This window comes from Leptonotus elevatus, chromosome 17 (genome assembly GCF_054856555.1).
Source record: "Leptonotus elevatus isolate MCC_2025b chromosome 17, RoL_Lele_1.0, whole genome shotgun sequence".
NCBI lineage: Eukaryota > Metazoa > Chordata > Actinopteri > Syngnathiformes > Syngnathidae > Leptonotus > Leptonotus elevatus.
The window spans coordinates 15,964,547-15,979,116 of NC_141255.1; the positions used below are offsets into that span (position 1 = coordinate 15,964,547).

The 14,570-nt window shown below is 38.1% G+C and overlaps 2 protein-coding genes across 3 annotated transcripts; both read right to left on the reverse strand.

The window, feature by feature from the left end:
• Positions 1 to 384: 384 nt before the first annotated feature.
• caprin2 (caprin family member 2) lies at positions 385 to 11,586 on the reverse strand. Of its 2 annotated transcripts, XM_086060142.1 has the most exons (20): positions 10,698 to 11,586; positions 8,922 to 9,176; positions 8,775 to 8,837; positions 8,606 to 8,692; positions 8,300 to 8,538; positions 8,088 to 8,170; positions 7,736 to 7,813; positions 7,451 to 7,488; positions 6,619 to 6,765; positions 6,097 to 6,138; positions 5,907 to 6,032; positions 5,720 to 5,807; positions 4,766 to 4,806; positions 4,098 to 4,193; positions 3,951 to 4,022; positions 2,899 to 3,039; positions 2,514 to 2,613; positions 2,305 to 2,366; positions 1,586 to 1,637; positions 385 to 1,316 (listed from the first exon to the last, which is right to left on the reverse strand). In XM_086060142.1, the coding sequence occupies exons 2-20, from the start codon at positions 9,159 to 9,161 to the stop codon at positions 742 to 744; spliced, it is 2,370 nt and encodes a 789-aa protein (XP_085916268.1). In that variant the 5' UTR covers positions 9,162 to 9,176; positions 10,698 to 11,586; the 3' UTR covers positions 385 to 741. The 2 variants fall into 2 exon arrangements, with proteins under 2 accessions (XP_085916268.1, XP_085916269.1); XM_086060143.1 differs by lacking the exon at positions 6,097 to 6,138.
• Positions 11,587 to 11,745: 159 nt separating this feature from the next.
• Positions 11,746 to 14,211, reverse strand: ndufa5 (NADH:ubiquinone oxidoreductase subunit A5). Its single transcript, XM_086060144.1, has 5 exons — positions 14,149 to 14,211; positions 13,428 to 13,472; positions 12,340 to 12,456; positions 12,095 to 12,160; positions 11,746 to 11,914 (listed from the first exon to the last, which is right to left on the reverse strand). The coding sequence occupies exons 1-5, from the start codon at positions 14,167 to 14,169 to the stop codon at positions 11,813 to 11,815; spliced, it is 351 nt and encodes a 116-aa protein (XP_085916270.1). The 5' UTR covers positions 14,170 to 14,211; the 3' UTR covers positions 11,746 to 11,812.
• Positions 14,212 to 14,570: the final 359 nt, after the last annotated feature.

Here is a 14,570-nt window from a genome sequence, read left to right on the forward strand (position 1 = left end):
CACAGTATTTGAATAAACATGAGCTCACACAGTGTACTATCAAGCATATGGCCGTATATGTGTGCCTCCACAATTTCATGTCCTCCTCCAGGTGGCAACAATTTGGGAACCAGTTTTGAGTTGCAAGTAGAGTCATCATTAGTGATGGGAAAATGAAGCTTCATGACGCACTGACTCCTCGAGATGCCACTCTTGGTTGAAAGATGCAGTGGAAATGTAATCAATTTCCTTTGCACTAGCCTTTATATTTAAACCAAGAGCACCATCTAGGGGAGTCAAAAAATATCACAAGTGCTTCATGAAGCTTCATTTTCCCATCACTAGTCATCATGTGAGCAATGCACTTATAGACAATTAGAAAAAGAAAATACAAACACACAAGAATTACTGCTCAAGTTTTATTAAGCCACGTCAAGAGGCTAAATTGACCTCTTTAGTTTGGATTTTAATTCAACATACTGGCCATTTGTGTTCAACACCATACCCACCACCAAAACAGTTTTCCTTCCATCAGAGCCCACAGCAAGTTTGACTGTCCACATTTTACCTTCATGCTACGGACATTGCATTGCGATCAAGTTGTTGGTCTACTTAGGTCAATAAATAAGTCAGAAACCCAATTTCGCATTTTAAAGACGCGTATATCTATAATTAGCTTTTGGGTGAAAAAGGGTACTAGTATGCTGGCCGACCTAATGATGTGTCAACAGTTTGGTACAAAGCCAAAATAGTGCACAGAACTCAGTCCTGGTAAAGCAGAAAACCAGAAAATGTACTATACTTCCAGGTGCTTCCATAAATGGCACCGCGATGTAATCGGAGCCAAACCTGATCACCTTGGAAGAGGGGTAAGATGGCATGGTTGCTGGCGGTCTCGTGATCCGGCGCACCATCATTGGCGTACGCCGACACCATTACCTCTTCATTGCACATCAGGTTGATGTAAAGCGGCACATTAATTGCCAGCTTAAGGATGTGGAACATGAAAACATACAGTCCATTTACAGGACAGGTAAAGCAGCCAATGTGTGTGTCGAACATCTCTCCGAAGTTGCAGTGCAGCTGATCAAAAACAATGGGCTGGTCCAGGTTGCCCGGAGCAAAATTGACGGTGCGAGAGGCCGTGAATGCAACTCTCAGTGGCTGGGAGACAGGGTAAAGTTGCATGGGAAGAACGGAAGTATGATGGTGGCCCTGAGGACTATGCGGGACTTCTACGACGGAGACGGGCAGGGAATCGCCATGTCCTGAGTCCGCCATTGTGAATTCTTCCGCACGGTCTGGGCTGCTCACCCCAGACGACTCGCGCCAGGCTGCTACAGAAGAAACGGGGGAGAGAAAAAAAAAATTGTGTACCTTTGACTGTGTCAATCAAAGCGGAGCATTATCTTTGTAAAGGCAGAATAATGTACACACAGACGTAATTGTTAATGAAAGAAAAATGAGAATTAGAGTTCAAAATCGCACCCCATATCTACAAAGCCCACGTGTATAATATGTCTTTGTCCGTGGCTGGTCCTGTATTCAAGAAAGTTTTTTTTTTTTTTTTTTTTTTTTAAAGGAGTAGAAAAGATTGTGTCCTTACCACTGGGATGATGCTGTTCTCCACATCCACAGACATGTTGGGATCCAGAGTCCTACAAACATATTAAAGACTATAAAACGTATTTTGAACACGCAGGCAGCACTTGGCATGCTAACTTCTGCTCAGCATGTACATGCACACTAACTACATGGAAGATGTAGTCAAACTTATGTAATTCACTGCCACATCCCAAGTTAGGAGAGGGTGTGCACACTTGTGCAAATACATCATCTCAGTTTTTTTTCTCCCTCTCCTACCACGAAGCGTTTACCAGTAGCAAGCTTAAAGTGGAAGTCAACCTGAAACATTTCTTGACAATACATTTTTATACGTGACCTCACTTGTCTAAACATGACATTCTGATTAATATTACATTTGTGGTATATGAGTTATGAACCAAAATCCAGCCATTTTTATCCATCTCAGGGGGCGGCCATTTTGCCACTTGCTGTCGACTGAAGATGACATCACATTTGCTCAGGGCTCAAGCAACGACCGATCCATTTTCTGAAGCTGAGCTGTGATTGGTTGCTACCCGAGACCTGAGCCACTGTGATGTCATCTTGAGTCGACAGCAAGTGGCAAAATGGCCGCTTAACTCATATTCCACAAATGTAAAATTAACCATAATGTCATGTTTAAACCAGTGGGGTCACATACAACATTATTGTCAATAATTTTTGTGGGGGGTTGACTTCCCTTTTAAGAGATTGACTTACCCTTGGAGCACCGAAGAGCGGGCCGTAGTTCTTGAGATGAGTCTGGAAAATGCACGTCCCGCCTGCCAAACACAAATCAGAGGCCAGTATCAAAATGTGATTCCTGCTTAAAATGTTTTACACAATACCATGAAACTATTTGGCTGCAGTCTATGCAGCTTATTTAGTGAAATTGAATACAAGTTTAGACAACTTTGGCAGAGACGTACCCAGCGTCTGCGAGTCGTATTCTGAGGGTGCAAACTCGGGTGGTGTTTGGGTGCTGGAATTGCTGTACTTTGGCTCGACCTTTGCACTCCCGTTGAAGGCCTAGAACACAAAGAGATTGGTGTCTAAATTAGCATGATATCGCTATTGAAATTCATCCTATAGTCAAGCTTGCACAATTAATGAAGTTTAACTAAGAAATAAAGCTCATACACAGGGGGGTGTTGCGACGTGACTGAAATGAGAGCAGCAGAGTTGAATGAGTCTTGGACAAAAAGCCCTTTTGTTGCTCAAGTCTTTCATGGAGAGGATGCAAATGATTGTCCATAACGGAGAGCAGTTTGCTCAATTATCTTTCAACGAGATCAAATAAGTTTGAAGACTTACTGATGGCATGTCATGAAATTGCACGGAGGTGACAGTTTGCCTTGTGGGCGGTGTGGAGAATGTGTGCTTTGGAGCAGGGATGGAGATGCTCAGTGCCATCCTGTCACAGGGAGAAATCTTGCCCGGTTCAGCTACCAGTGCCTGAGGAACACAAAGTATGATAACACGAGTTCATGTCCCAGCTTCGGGAAAATGAGGAGAGTCACAGAGTACATATTAGACATGGGGCAAAATATCACGTTTATCAATGTGTAATACCCATCTGAAGTGACTCCATATTTTCCACCCTCCAACACATATGGACTTCTAACTAGTGTCAATTTCGTCAACAGAAACTAAACAAAAATAATTCAGTCAACGCACATTTTTCCCCGGACTAAAACCTACATTGACTAAATCCATATGCATTTTTGTCGACTAATGAAGAAGAGACGAAAATGTACTTCACTTAATAAAAATTGGATTAAAATCTATGGACATTTTTGTTCATGAACAAAAACGAGACGAACATTATATGATTTTGTAAAATCTTGTCTGCTAATCTATCACTGTGACACACCCCCTTTCAAATCTGCAGCTAGTGAGTGAAACATGCACAAACAGGAGGTGGATTCACGGTGAAAAGTTTTTTTTTGTTTAAAAAATAAATAAATAAATAATAGTTATAACATAACATTCCAACAATAATGTTAATCTGACCGCTAACTAATTTACTAGCTCATAGCCACTTGTTGATATATTGTAATTGTGTTTCATCAAAAAGATGAGAACATTTTATGTGATAGTTTTAGATCCGAAATGTTCAACATAATCTGCTGACAAAAAATATATATACAGGGGTAAAATGATTATCCTGACTAAAACTAGACATATAAAATTATATTTTCTTGGACTAAAATGATAGATTTATATTAGACTAAAAATACACTAAATAAAAACAGCATGAGGTTAACTAACTATGATTAAAAACCAACAACCGTGATTGAAACTGGACTAAAACAGAGACCAGATTTTAAAATGGCAGGAAAAAATTAACACTACTTCAGACTGACAGAGATGGCAGACTCCGGCGTGGAAAACAACGGTGAAGGAAATTTCTTCTGTTCAGCCAAATGCAGAGGCTCCTGTAGAAGGACGAAACAAACATGGGGTGAAAATTGATATTGCAAAACATGTCATACTGTTACACAGAATCTTACATGTGAGGAAATCTCCAGCCCAAAGCTTTTTAGGCACTGATCCCCATTTGTCAGTCTGGCTTTGCAGTCTAGAAGTCTGGTAGGCAACGGGGTGGACTGTGAACGCAGATGAAGTGATTAACACTTTACCATGACAGTAGATATATATATATATATATATATATATATACACAGTATATATGTAAAAAGTCAACACACCCCTGTTCAGATGTCATGTTTTTGTGGTGGTTAAAAAAAAAAAAGACCAAGATAAATCATTTGTAAACACTTTCCACCTTTAGTGTGACCTGTAAACAGTACAACAAGACTTTATTTCAAAGATGATGATTGTTCCTCGTATTTTCCGATTTCTTGGGGAAGTCTAAAGTTTGTGTCCCAACACTGACTGTTATTTGGAACTTTGACGAAGACCCCAGGTCCAGATGAAGAAAAACACGGATGGCCTAAAGGTTCGAAGGTCACGGGTATTTCAAAGTTGGCTTTCGGCCTTGCCATTTAAGATTCTCGGAATATTTGGATGATATTCTGCACCAAAGATTAAATTTATAATTGTAGTCACATTAATGGTGGAAAATTTGAAAAGATTTCTTGGTGTCATTTTTTTTCACGTCACAAAAACTATTTCCAGTGTGTTTGATAGACACTGCTAAATGTAAATGACTGCTTACATGCATTTCTTTTGGCAGGGCATCACCTGAGTTCCTTACAGCTGTTGTTTGGGAGAAAGAACACCACGTATGAAATATTTGGGGTAAATAATTTTTCTCAAACTATACAAATCAATATTATTGTAAAGACTGTGCTTTACATTTCATCAGCACATCCTTGATGCGCAACTCAACTTGATTATAAAGCACTTTAAAACAATTGTTGCTGCATACAAAGTGATGTACATGGAATTAAAAAAATTAAATAAAATCGGTCCGCGGTAAACAGAGGTAAAAGAAAATAAATATAAGTAGCGTTATGGAAAATAATTATTCAGCACATAAACATAAATTTATAACTTACTGTATTGTGGACACCTGTATTTTTGTTAATGGGCTTTTCACTTCTTGCATGTGAAGCAATACCAAAGCCTGCCTGATTAGCCTGCTGGGAACAGACAGCTTGCTTTCCTGTCTAGCTGACCCTCCCTTTCTCCTCCCAAATTCCTAACTAGGCAGCATAAACAATCTTTCTGTGAATCTTACTGCGCACTCTCACACATTGACTTGTGTATATTTGAAGCTTTAAATATATAGAAACCCAAAAGACAAATTGTTTTCCAGATCATTTCATTTATCTCTCCTAACTGCTGAAAATGCCACAACAGTAGTTAAGTAAATACAATTGATAAGTCAACAAGAGTTAGGCATGGGACTGTGTATAGAATTTAGCGCCATCCAGTGGTGAACTAATAGAATGCAACGGCCAAAGTTGGAAGTGCGAACGAACATTACCACTACTGGTGTAATATAATTTGCGATGCCGATTACTTACTATTGCCTGACTGCCAATTTGCATCGCGTTAAGGGATTGCTACGATACAAAAATGTACAGTTCTAAATTGATAGTTTTCTTTCTTTGGCACTTCAGCGACACAAACCTATTCAGCATTCATTCTAAAATTTGACAATTACCCAGAGGAGATGACGACAATTCTGATGGCTCCTTTTTAAATCTCGAGTTTCCATTTTCCGGGGAGGACACACAATCGAGAAGAGAATCCTGGAGACAAAATGTAAAAATCAGTACCTGCCATCAAAGCTTGTGTTTTCTATCAATTTGCTAGCACACTGGTCCAAGTTTTCAATTGCTACATTCCACCTGCATGAAAGTAAAAGAGCCATGGATGTTGGTCATCAAGTCCTCCAACTGTTTTTTCCTCATCACAGGGTCTTTGGGTAAGGTTGGAGAGTTGAATTGCATTTCAGGTAAACCTTTGTCAGCGCCCTGCCAACAATCACAAGGCGTCATGTTCAACATTTTTGGGGGTAATAAACAATTTTGTACTCACGACTTTGGAACTTTGCTTTCTTTTACTTTTCCTCTGCTTTTCCTGAAATCAAAGAAAATTAACACATTCACATGACATTATCATCCTGTTTTCTGTCCCAAGGATGACATTTGTTGTAATTGTGATGATTAGAACTGTGAATGATGTTTTCTCACTTTTTGTTTTTTTGACATTACTTTAAAATCGCCACAGTGTGGTTTTGTTGTTCCTGTAAACTTTTATTGCTATTTTCTTCCCTCTATTCTTTTTGTGCCATACTAAACCGTTTGCACTCTTACAAGATTATACCAACTTATTTTTTTAGGCCAAGAATATTGGTACTATTGGACTGCGGTTCAGTGGAATCACATGTACATGGATTTTTTTTATCCAATATCTAAAAAAATAAAAAATAAAATAAATAAAAATAAAAAGTTAGCCGTACTTCAGAGACATTTCTCTGAAAAAGCTAGGTTTGTGTGGCTGCAACTTTTCACCAATATAGGTCTAACAAAACATGAAGCCAAGGTGGCATTAGCTTACCTGCCTACTAGCAGCTGATTTGCACTTGCTGGCAACGGGCGCTTTGGGGATGAAAGTGGCTGCTCCTTTCCATGGTTTGGTGACTGCGGCCTGAGGTGTGGTGCCTTCATCTGAGAAATCCAAATCCCACCAGTCAATTGGCTCATCCTGTCCCAGAACAACAAACTTGTCATTAGAATTCTGAGCAAGAAAACGCAATGGCAGACATTAAGTTACAGCCGTGGAAAAAGGGTCATGAAATTAAATAGTAATGAAAAGTTGTTAAAGCTGTATTTCAGTGGAACAATAGCTCAAAAGTTTTTGTTTTGGACAGACAATAATTGATTAACTCATTCACTGCCATTGACGGCTATAGACATCAAAAATTCATTTGAACTATTCTATTATAGTTTAACATGTTTTCCCACTTTTGTTAACAAGAGTATGAAAACCTAGAAGAAAAATTATTAATTGTGAGTCAACTATTGAAATTATGTGATTAATTACAATTAAAAAAATGTAATCGCATGTCGCCCTAAAAAAAAAAAGATTATTCAAAACAAAATGTTTAGGTTTCCATACTCTCGTTAACAAAAATGGGGGGAAAATGTTAAACTAATAGAAGTAGTTAAAATGAATTTTTGACGTTTATAGGCATCAATGGCAGCGAATGAGTTAAAATCAAATAAGAAAAAACAACAACAACTTTCTAATGCAACGGGGGTAGTAGTCGTAGTAAAATAGTCAGATGTTGAGCAGCGTACTGGAACAGATTATATTTGACCTCAAAAGGTTCGACTGTAGAGTTTCAGTTTCCCCTCTTTAAAAACAAACAAGTGAATTGTGACCTTACCGCTTTAGAAACTTCAGAGCACATCAACTTGGATTTGGCTATCAAAGACAAACAAAGAGATCGGACAGTCACAAAAAGATACTTTGATGTAATTGTCACCATCATTATTATTATTTATAATATGCTCGCCATTGTTGTCCTCTTAAAAAGGCCAACATCAAGATGTGTTAAGGTCAGTCTTTTTATACATTAGCATAAAAATGAGTCTTAATAGCACTGTCACAGCATGGGAGTCAAACATTGGCTGTAATCACAACAATGTCAGCTGTACCTGCATGAACATACCTGGAGTTGTTTTGGAAGGAAGACAAGAGAAGTACTTGCAGTTCAGCAATTTGCTAAGCTCTTCTTTCAGCAATTTGTCTGCAAAACAAATTTGAGACAATCCTGTTTTTAAACCACATGGTTCCTTCCTTCACACGCCGAGGGTGACTTAGCTAAGTGGTTGGGCAGCGCTCTAGCGCCCTCTAGCAGCCATTACTGTAGCTACAAACTGTTAACACAGTAGCAGGAGAAATTGGGGGTTTCAGTAGTTTGCTCATGAGCACTACGGTTGCCAGGGACAGAGGACCTTTGAATTGTAACGATCACGTCGAGCGCTGGAGTCACGCCCGTCGGTAAATTCTCCCATACGTACAGGTCGATCCAACCACTGGTTTTTCTTCTCCCTCCAAGAGGTCAATGTAGATCACAGCCGCGTGCTCCATCTGCTGCTCTAAACTTCAACACAGCAAAGACAAAATTCATGCAAATTTTAGTCCATTATGTGACGTCTACTCCCGTTTGCAAGAACAGTAGTCAAAATCAAGTCGAGCTTGAAAAACTAAAATGGGCACAAATGTAACTCACCTCTGTTTGTCATTGTGCCCTTGTCCGAGTAATGCGGCCAGCTGGCTCAAGCTGTTCAGATGGCGCGCTGGTAGGTAAGGTGCCTGGTTGTATCCGTGTAGCAGGTCTTTCTTAACGTGTGCCTGTTGTATGCTGGTTAGAAGGTGTTGGACTCGCAGCACCATGCTTAGCCGCCGCCTCTCCACTTCCATCCTGACCAAATGCTCTCTCTTGACTGCTTTCTTCTGTGACGTCAGCAGCTGTTTTGTCCGGGGCAAATGTTACTCTTCTGATCAAGTAAGTGTCAACTAGCGATTAAACTCTTACGTTTTGAGTCAAGCTGTCTAGGGTTTTATGGAGCTCCTTGGCAAACTTCAAGTTATGCACCACTTGCTCATAATGATCAGTAGCAGCCTAAAGGGAAAAAATATATCAAACTAACAGCTTAGTCATGGTAACCACACAATTCGATGTCATTTTGAAAACATGTTCTCACCATTTGGTCTTTGTTCAGACTCTCACCCGAGTCAAGGCATTTCTTATAGTGTTCCAGTTTCAGCTACGACAAGCAAGACCAAAACCCGTAAATAAATAATCCACACGCACTCCAATAAGATATTTTCCCACATTTTCCTGTTCCTACCTTCTTTTTCTCCAAGTTGCGGATCTTGTGTTTGAGGCAGATCAGTCCATCTTCTATGTAGGTTTCATACCCAGAATAGGAAGTGGGGAAGTCAAAGGTCGGCGGGCTACCCGGGCTTGCAGGCAAGTCTCCTTTTGGACTGGCAACAATCACAGAACCTTCCATTCTTTCCTTCTTCTCATCTGATTGTTCACTGGCAAGTGTGACACCCCTTTTAGGGGAAGGCGGAAGCTGCACCATTGCTAGGCTCCACAACTAAAACAGAGGGGAAATAGAGGTGCTACCATTAATTAAACTAATAGATTATCAAACTCATCGATAATTATTTTTGGATAATAGATTAATCTGTTAGATACCCCCCTCACATTTAAAATTGTCCAAATGTTCAGACTTCCCGCTTCTCAATAGTAAATATCTGATTTCTGTAGTCTTCAATGAAAGCGAATTATCTCTGTGTTGACTCAAAATAAAACATTTGCTTTGGAAAACAATGATCAACATTTTTGATTATTTAATGACATTTTAGGGATAATAATAATGTCATGTTTTTTTTTAATAAAAGGTATGGAAATATAGGCCTACATGCTTTTACTTTTTTACAGTAAAAATGCAACTGTTTCAAAACTAACAAACTTCTCTCACATTCTGTAGGTATAAAAAGAAAGATTAAAGGAGTGACATTCAATAGGCGACAGCAAAATCTAAGATTATCTGAAATACTGTTTCCAGTCGTCTTTTTTTGTCAAATGTAGTATCTCATCTAGTGGCCAACAGTGGAATTACACCCAAATGTAAACAGGAGGCAGAACTAATTATATATATATATATATATATATATATATATATATATATATATATATATATATATATATATATATATATATATATATATATATATATATATATATATATATATATATATATATATATATATATATATATATATATAATATTTTTATATATAAATAAAGAGGCATTAACAGTATTTGTGAAACTTCACTTGAGTAGCGAGCATTTTTAGCATGCGATCGACGTAGGTGCATCGCTGTGCATTTATGATCTTAGATCAATATTCTAAATTGGACTACTAATACAATGTTTGTATTTGTTCAAAGTCAAACTAAAATGAAAACCGAGAGGAAACAAGTACTTCTTTCATTTGACTTTGCCAAAACCCTCCAAAATAAAGCAGTGCCTGGCGCCTATCCTAAGCCTGTTTGAATGGGATGAAATATTTTGCAAATAATCTGTTGTTGAACCGCTGCGGCACACTGTTTTTTCACCTTTATCCAGAAGGAATTCTAAATCCTCATTTGTTTTTTGGGCCGTAAGATATGAACATAAAATGCACACTTCTGTATCACATTGAATTTGATATGCCAATGGTAAAAATTTAAATAGTTTGACCCCTGAAAGTACCAATTTTAAATTTTTCTTATCATAGTAATTTTATTTTTAATTACGTTTAACAACGTTGAAACAATTCCTACTCATTAAAGTATGTGATTAAAAACGGGAAGAAGAAAAAAAAAAGTAATTAATTTCATTCAAGACTGATTGTTTGACAGGTAAGCCCAAAGTCAAACATTGGCCATGCAGTGTGAGCACGTGACCCGGCAACATGTGCTTTAAAATCACTTTAGTCAACTGACGTGACTTCCAGAAATCAACATTAAATTGATAGAGCAAATGAACGACCACATCGCCAATCAACCTTTGACATCATTCCAAAATAAGGCAAACCCATTAGAGAAATAAACAAAATAAAACACCAACCTCGTGGCTCGAGTTCAGGCGTTAATTCCAATATCAAAACCAAGTGAAGTCAGCAGCAGCAGCAGCAGCAGCAGCACTCCTACTCGATGACGATTTGCAAGGTAGTTACGACTCAGTTTGTAGAGGGCGCCTCTACGTCCGCTTTGGATTTATATTGCGCTCCGTTTGGAATACTTCCGGGTCAGTCCCAACGTGATCAAACTTAGAAAAATGTCGTGAATGGGTGGTTGAGGGCTAAATCTGGAAAAGTGGGAAAGACAATGGATGGAACTTATTTACATGCATGACAAATAAATGTAAAATTACGCGAAATAATAATATGAATACCCTTCCCAAACAAATAAAAACCCTGTAGGCCTACCTGAGTAAAGACAATAGTAATGATAACGAATTATAACTACAACAATTAAAGATCAAATTCAAATAAAATATGATTACTGCAATACTGTACAATAATTGCACACACAAAAACACATCACATAACTATGCAAAACAGTACTGTGTAGGAGTCTGCAGCTAAATAGAATTTGCGAACAAATGGATGGATGATTAATTGATTATGTGTAATGCAAATGTAGCCTATACTTGCCTTGATTTCCCCCAAAATAAGTCATCTATGACGTCATCATATGGCTGCCTTGGAGACCACATGACTGATGCTTACTCAAAGTCTTGAGAGGCGAGAATGTATCAGGTCGATCTCATGTATGTTCAAATGAGTTGAAGCTTGGAAAAGCTTGCAAAGATTTTTACTAAAGAATTAAAAGCTTATTATGTTTTCATAATAATATGACATTTTTATGTTATTATTCTTAGTTACGTTAACAGTAGCCTATGCCCGCAAACTGTGCTAAATGTCTGACATCGAGTGCTTCCGCTTCACATTGCCACTTAGTTTTTCCTGTCTTTGCTACACTTCTTTCCACCTCACCCCGCCTTTTCCTTTTCCCTTTTATGAATTATTAGAAACTAACGTAATTACATCCACGCCACAGTGTATTTATTAGAAAAGCTAGGTGATAAAAATGACATCAAGAAAAGCAAGCAATTTGGATCCAATGAGTATTCATTTTATTAATAATAGCATCAGTAATATAATTAACAAGATTTTTTTTTCAGATGGGCCACTTCCACTGGTTGGGAGGAGGCTCCTCAATCAGCGGCTCCCATGCTTTCCACTCGATCATTTTTCTTGATAGAGTCAGCTCGCATTCTGCCTGTAAACATGAAAACAGCACATTTGATTGTTCCACATCATCCACTCTGCAGTTGTATTACTTGAACTCATTCCATTTAAATGAAACCAAGTTGACAACTACATTCACATGATGGCATTTCTCTACAAAATCAATGATGCAGTACATTCTTGACTCAAATAGTACCGAAGTAAACATTACCTGAAAAATGACCTCTTCAATCTGTCCACAATTGATCTTCTTCTCCAAATTTTCAACGTCGGTCTCCTGTGAGAGCATGAAACATTATTCATCATTTTATTGTCAGTCTTATTTAAATCTTGAAAGTTTCACTTTGCGCTATGTGCACACAGACAGTCTCAAAAGCAAACATGTTTTTTTCGACTTAGCAGTTCACACAAAATCTCAGGTTGTTGTTGTTTTTGAAATATTGAGAAGGTGCTCACCGCTTTGACATGGTTTAACCTCTCGCTGACCAATTGTTGAGTATACTTCCTGTAGGCAGCGTCTTGTGGCATGGTCTGCAGCACTGTCAGGATTTTGGTGTAGAGAATCCTCAGTCGCTGAGTGCAGTTTCGAAGAATGACAGGTAGGGAAACAAAGACAAGAATGTTTTTTCCCCATTCATCATTTCAATAAGACTTTAAAGGATTCCCAGTTTTTTCTACATGAATCATGTACAGTATTTACATGATACAGTATCAGGAAAAATGATTTGCCCTCTTTTCAAATTCTTATTTTCTTGCATAGTTTTCCCACCTTAATTTTAAGCTTGTCAAACAAATGTCAGTGTTTCCCACACCATGTTAATACTGGGGCGGGCCTCCCTAGTAAACTGGCCACCACCCAAGTAGATTTCAAGAAAATTTAATTCAATAAATTAATGAATTCAATAAAAAAAAAATATATATATATATATATATATATATATTTTTAAAAAAAATAACATGTCGCTACCAGATATACCGCATGTAATATTAGTTCGCAGTCACTCACTTGTGGATCATGAGGTTAGAGGAGACGCAAGTAGCAGGATTGGGAATAACCCCCCCCCCCCCCCCCCCCCCCCCCAAGGAGTCCAACTACCCGATTACACCCACCCAAGTAGATTTCAAATCTGTGAGAAACACTGAATGTAAATATCAAATATAAACCAAGTAAGTATAGGCTTCTTTTTTTTTTTTTAATTAGAGTTCGTTTTTATTTTGTTTCTTAAATTCACTTACTTTTAATTAGTTTTTAGAGCGGGTTTGTTCATTTTTATATTATTTATATTTATAAAATGCTTCAGTTTAGTTTACATTAGTTTTGGTATTAGTTTTACGTTAAAGCTGTTGAACTTGAAAATATGTTTTCTGTGTCTTTAGCTCAAGGTGCCTCTGCAGTTACCTGCTGCAAAATGAGCAACCTGGATCAATCATCACAGAGCACTAAGCTTCATGTTGCTGACGTGATGTGCACTCCATTCTTACCCAAAGTCATCCCTACTGACGACTTTGGTTTGCTGGCTGTGCGCTGGATGTTGGCGTCTTACCTCATGTGGATTGTTGGAGACTGCCAGGCCCACCAGGCCGGTTGTCTACAAGAGAACATTGGGGATTTAATGACAGCATGGAAACACATATCGCATTTTTAAGGAACCTTTTACAAATATAAACAACATTATTACAAGCCTGTACATTTATTTGGGTTGATATTACCCCAAAATCCCATATCGGCACAAATTAAAACCATTTCGACACTCATTGCTACTAAAATGCTGAAGGCGCTAACATATTTTATATGAAGATAACACATCACTCCTTTTTTGTTGTTGTTATACATTAATAAACACCCGTGATTGCTCCATAGATATGAAAATGCATTTATTTCCTCAAATCCCAAGATTTTCCCATGACAAAACTGCCATAATAAATACTGCATTTATATTCTTGCCGCGAGATAAGTGATGTTGATAGGCTTGTAATGAGCTGCAAAATCAGCTTTATTTTCTTTATAATGTGTGAAACACACATCGCCACATCGTCGAATGCGAAGAATTTTATAGTGACAATTTACGTATACGCTCGATTCGAATCATGGCTCATGAAATGAGTTCAGCTTCCCGCTAGCTAGAGCGGTCACTTTACTTTGACGTCTAATACGAAACACTCTGTTGAATAGCAATGACTAAACAAACAATTGGGGAGCTAATATTCCTTTTAGTTGTTTATTTCGTGTGTGACAAAACTATAAACATTGACCTCTGCTTGTACCTTTTTCAGGAGCCCAGCCATCGCTTCAACACAGGACGACGCTGTTTATGATTTCCGGCCACTGTTTATGACGTCACTACGTGGCCCCGCTTTTCAACGTGCCTACGTTGCGGCCACCTTGGTGGGGGCACTTTAACTATCAAATAATACTCTTACCCGTAAATAAATCATAACTTAACCTAATTTAAACCCTTTTTATTGATTGTAGGTTGATTGTTTAATTGGTTAAAAGGTTTAATTGATTGTCAACATCAAAACGACTGTCAATTTAGCACATCTGAAAAGAAAATGATAGTTTCGAATAATGTAGCCTGCGATTATTTATTATTTTGGTCCAGTGGCCAGCGAATCCAGGAAATGTATCTGTGGCGTACATCATCTGCCTGAGAACCTAGGTCAGACATGTAGGAAGGCAGCACTTG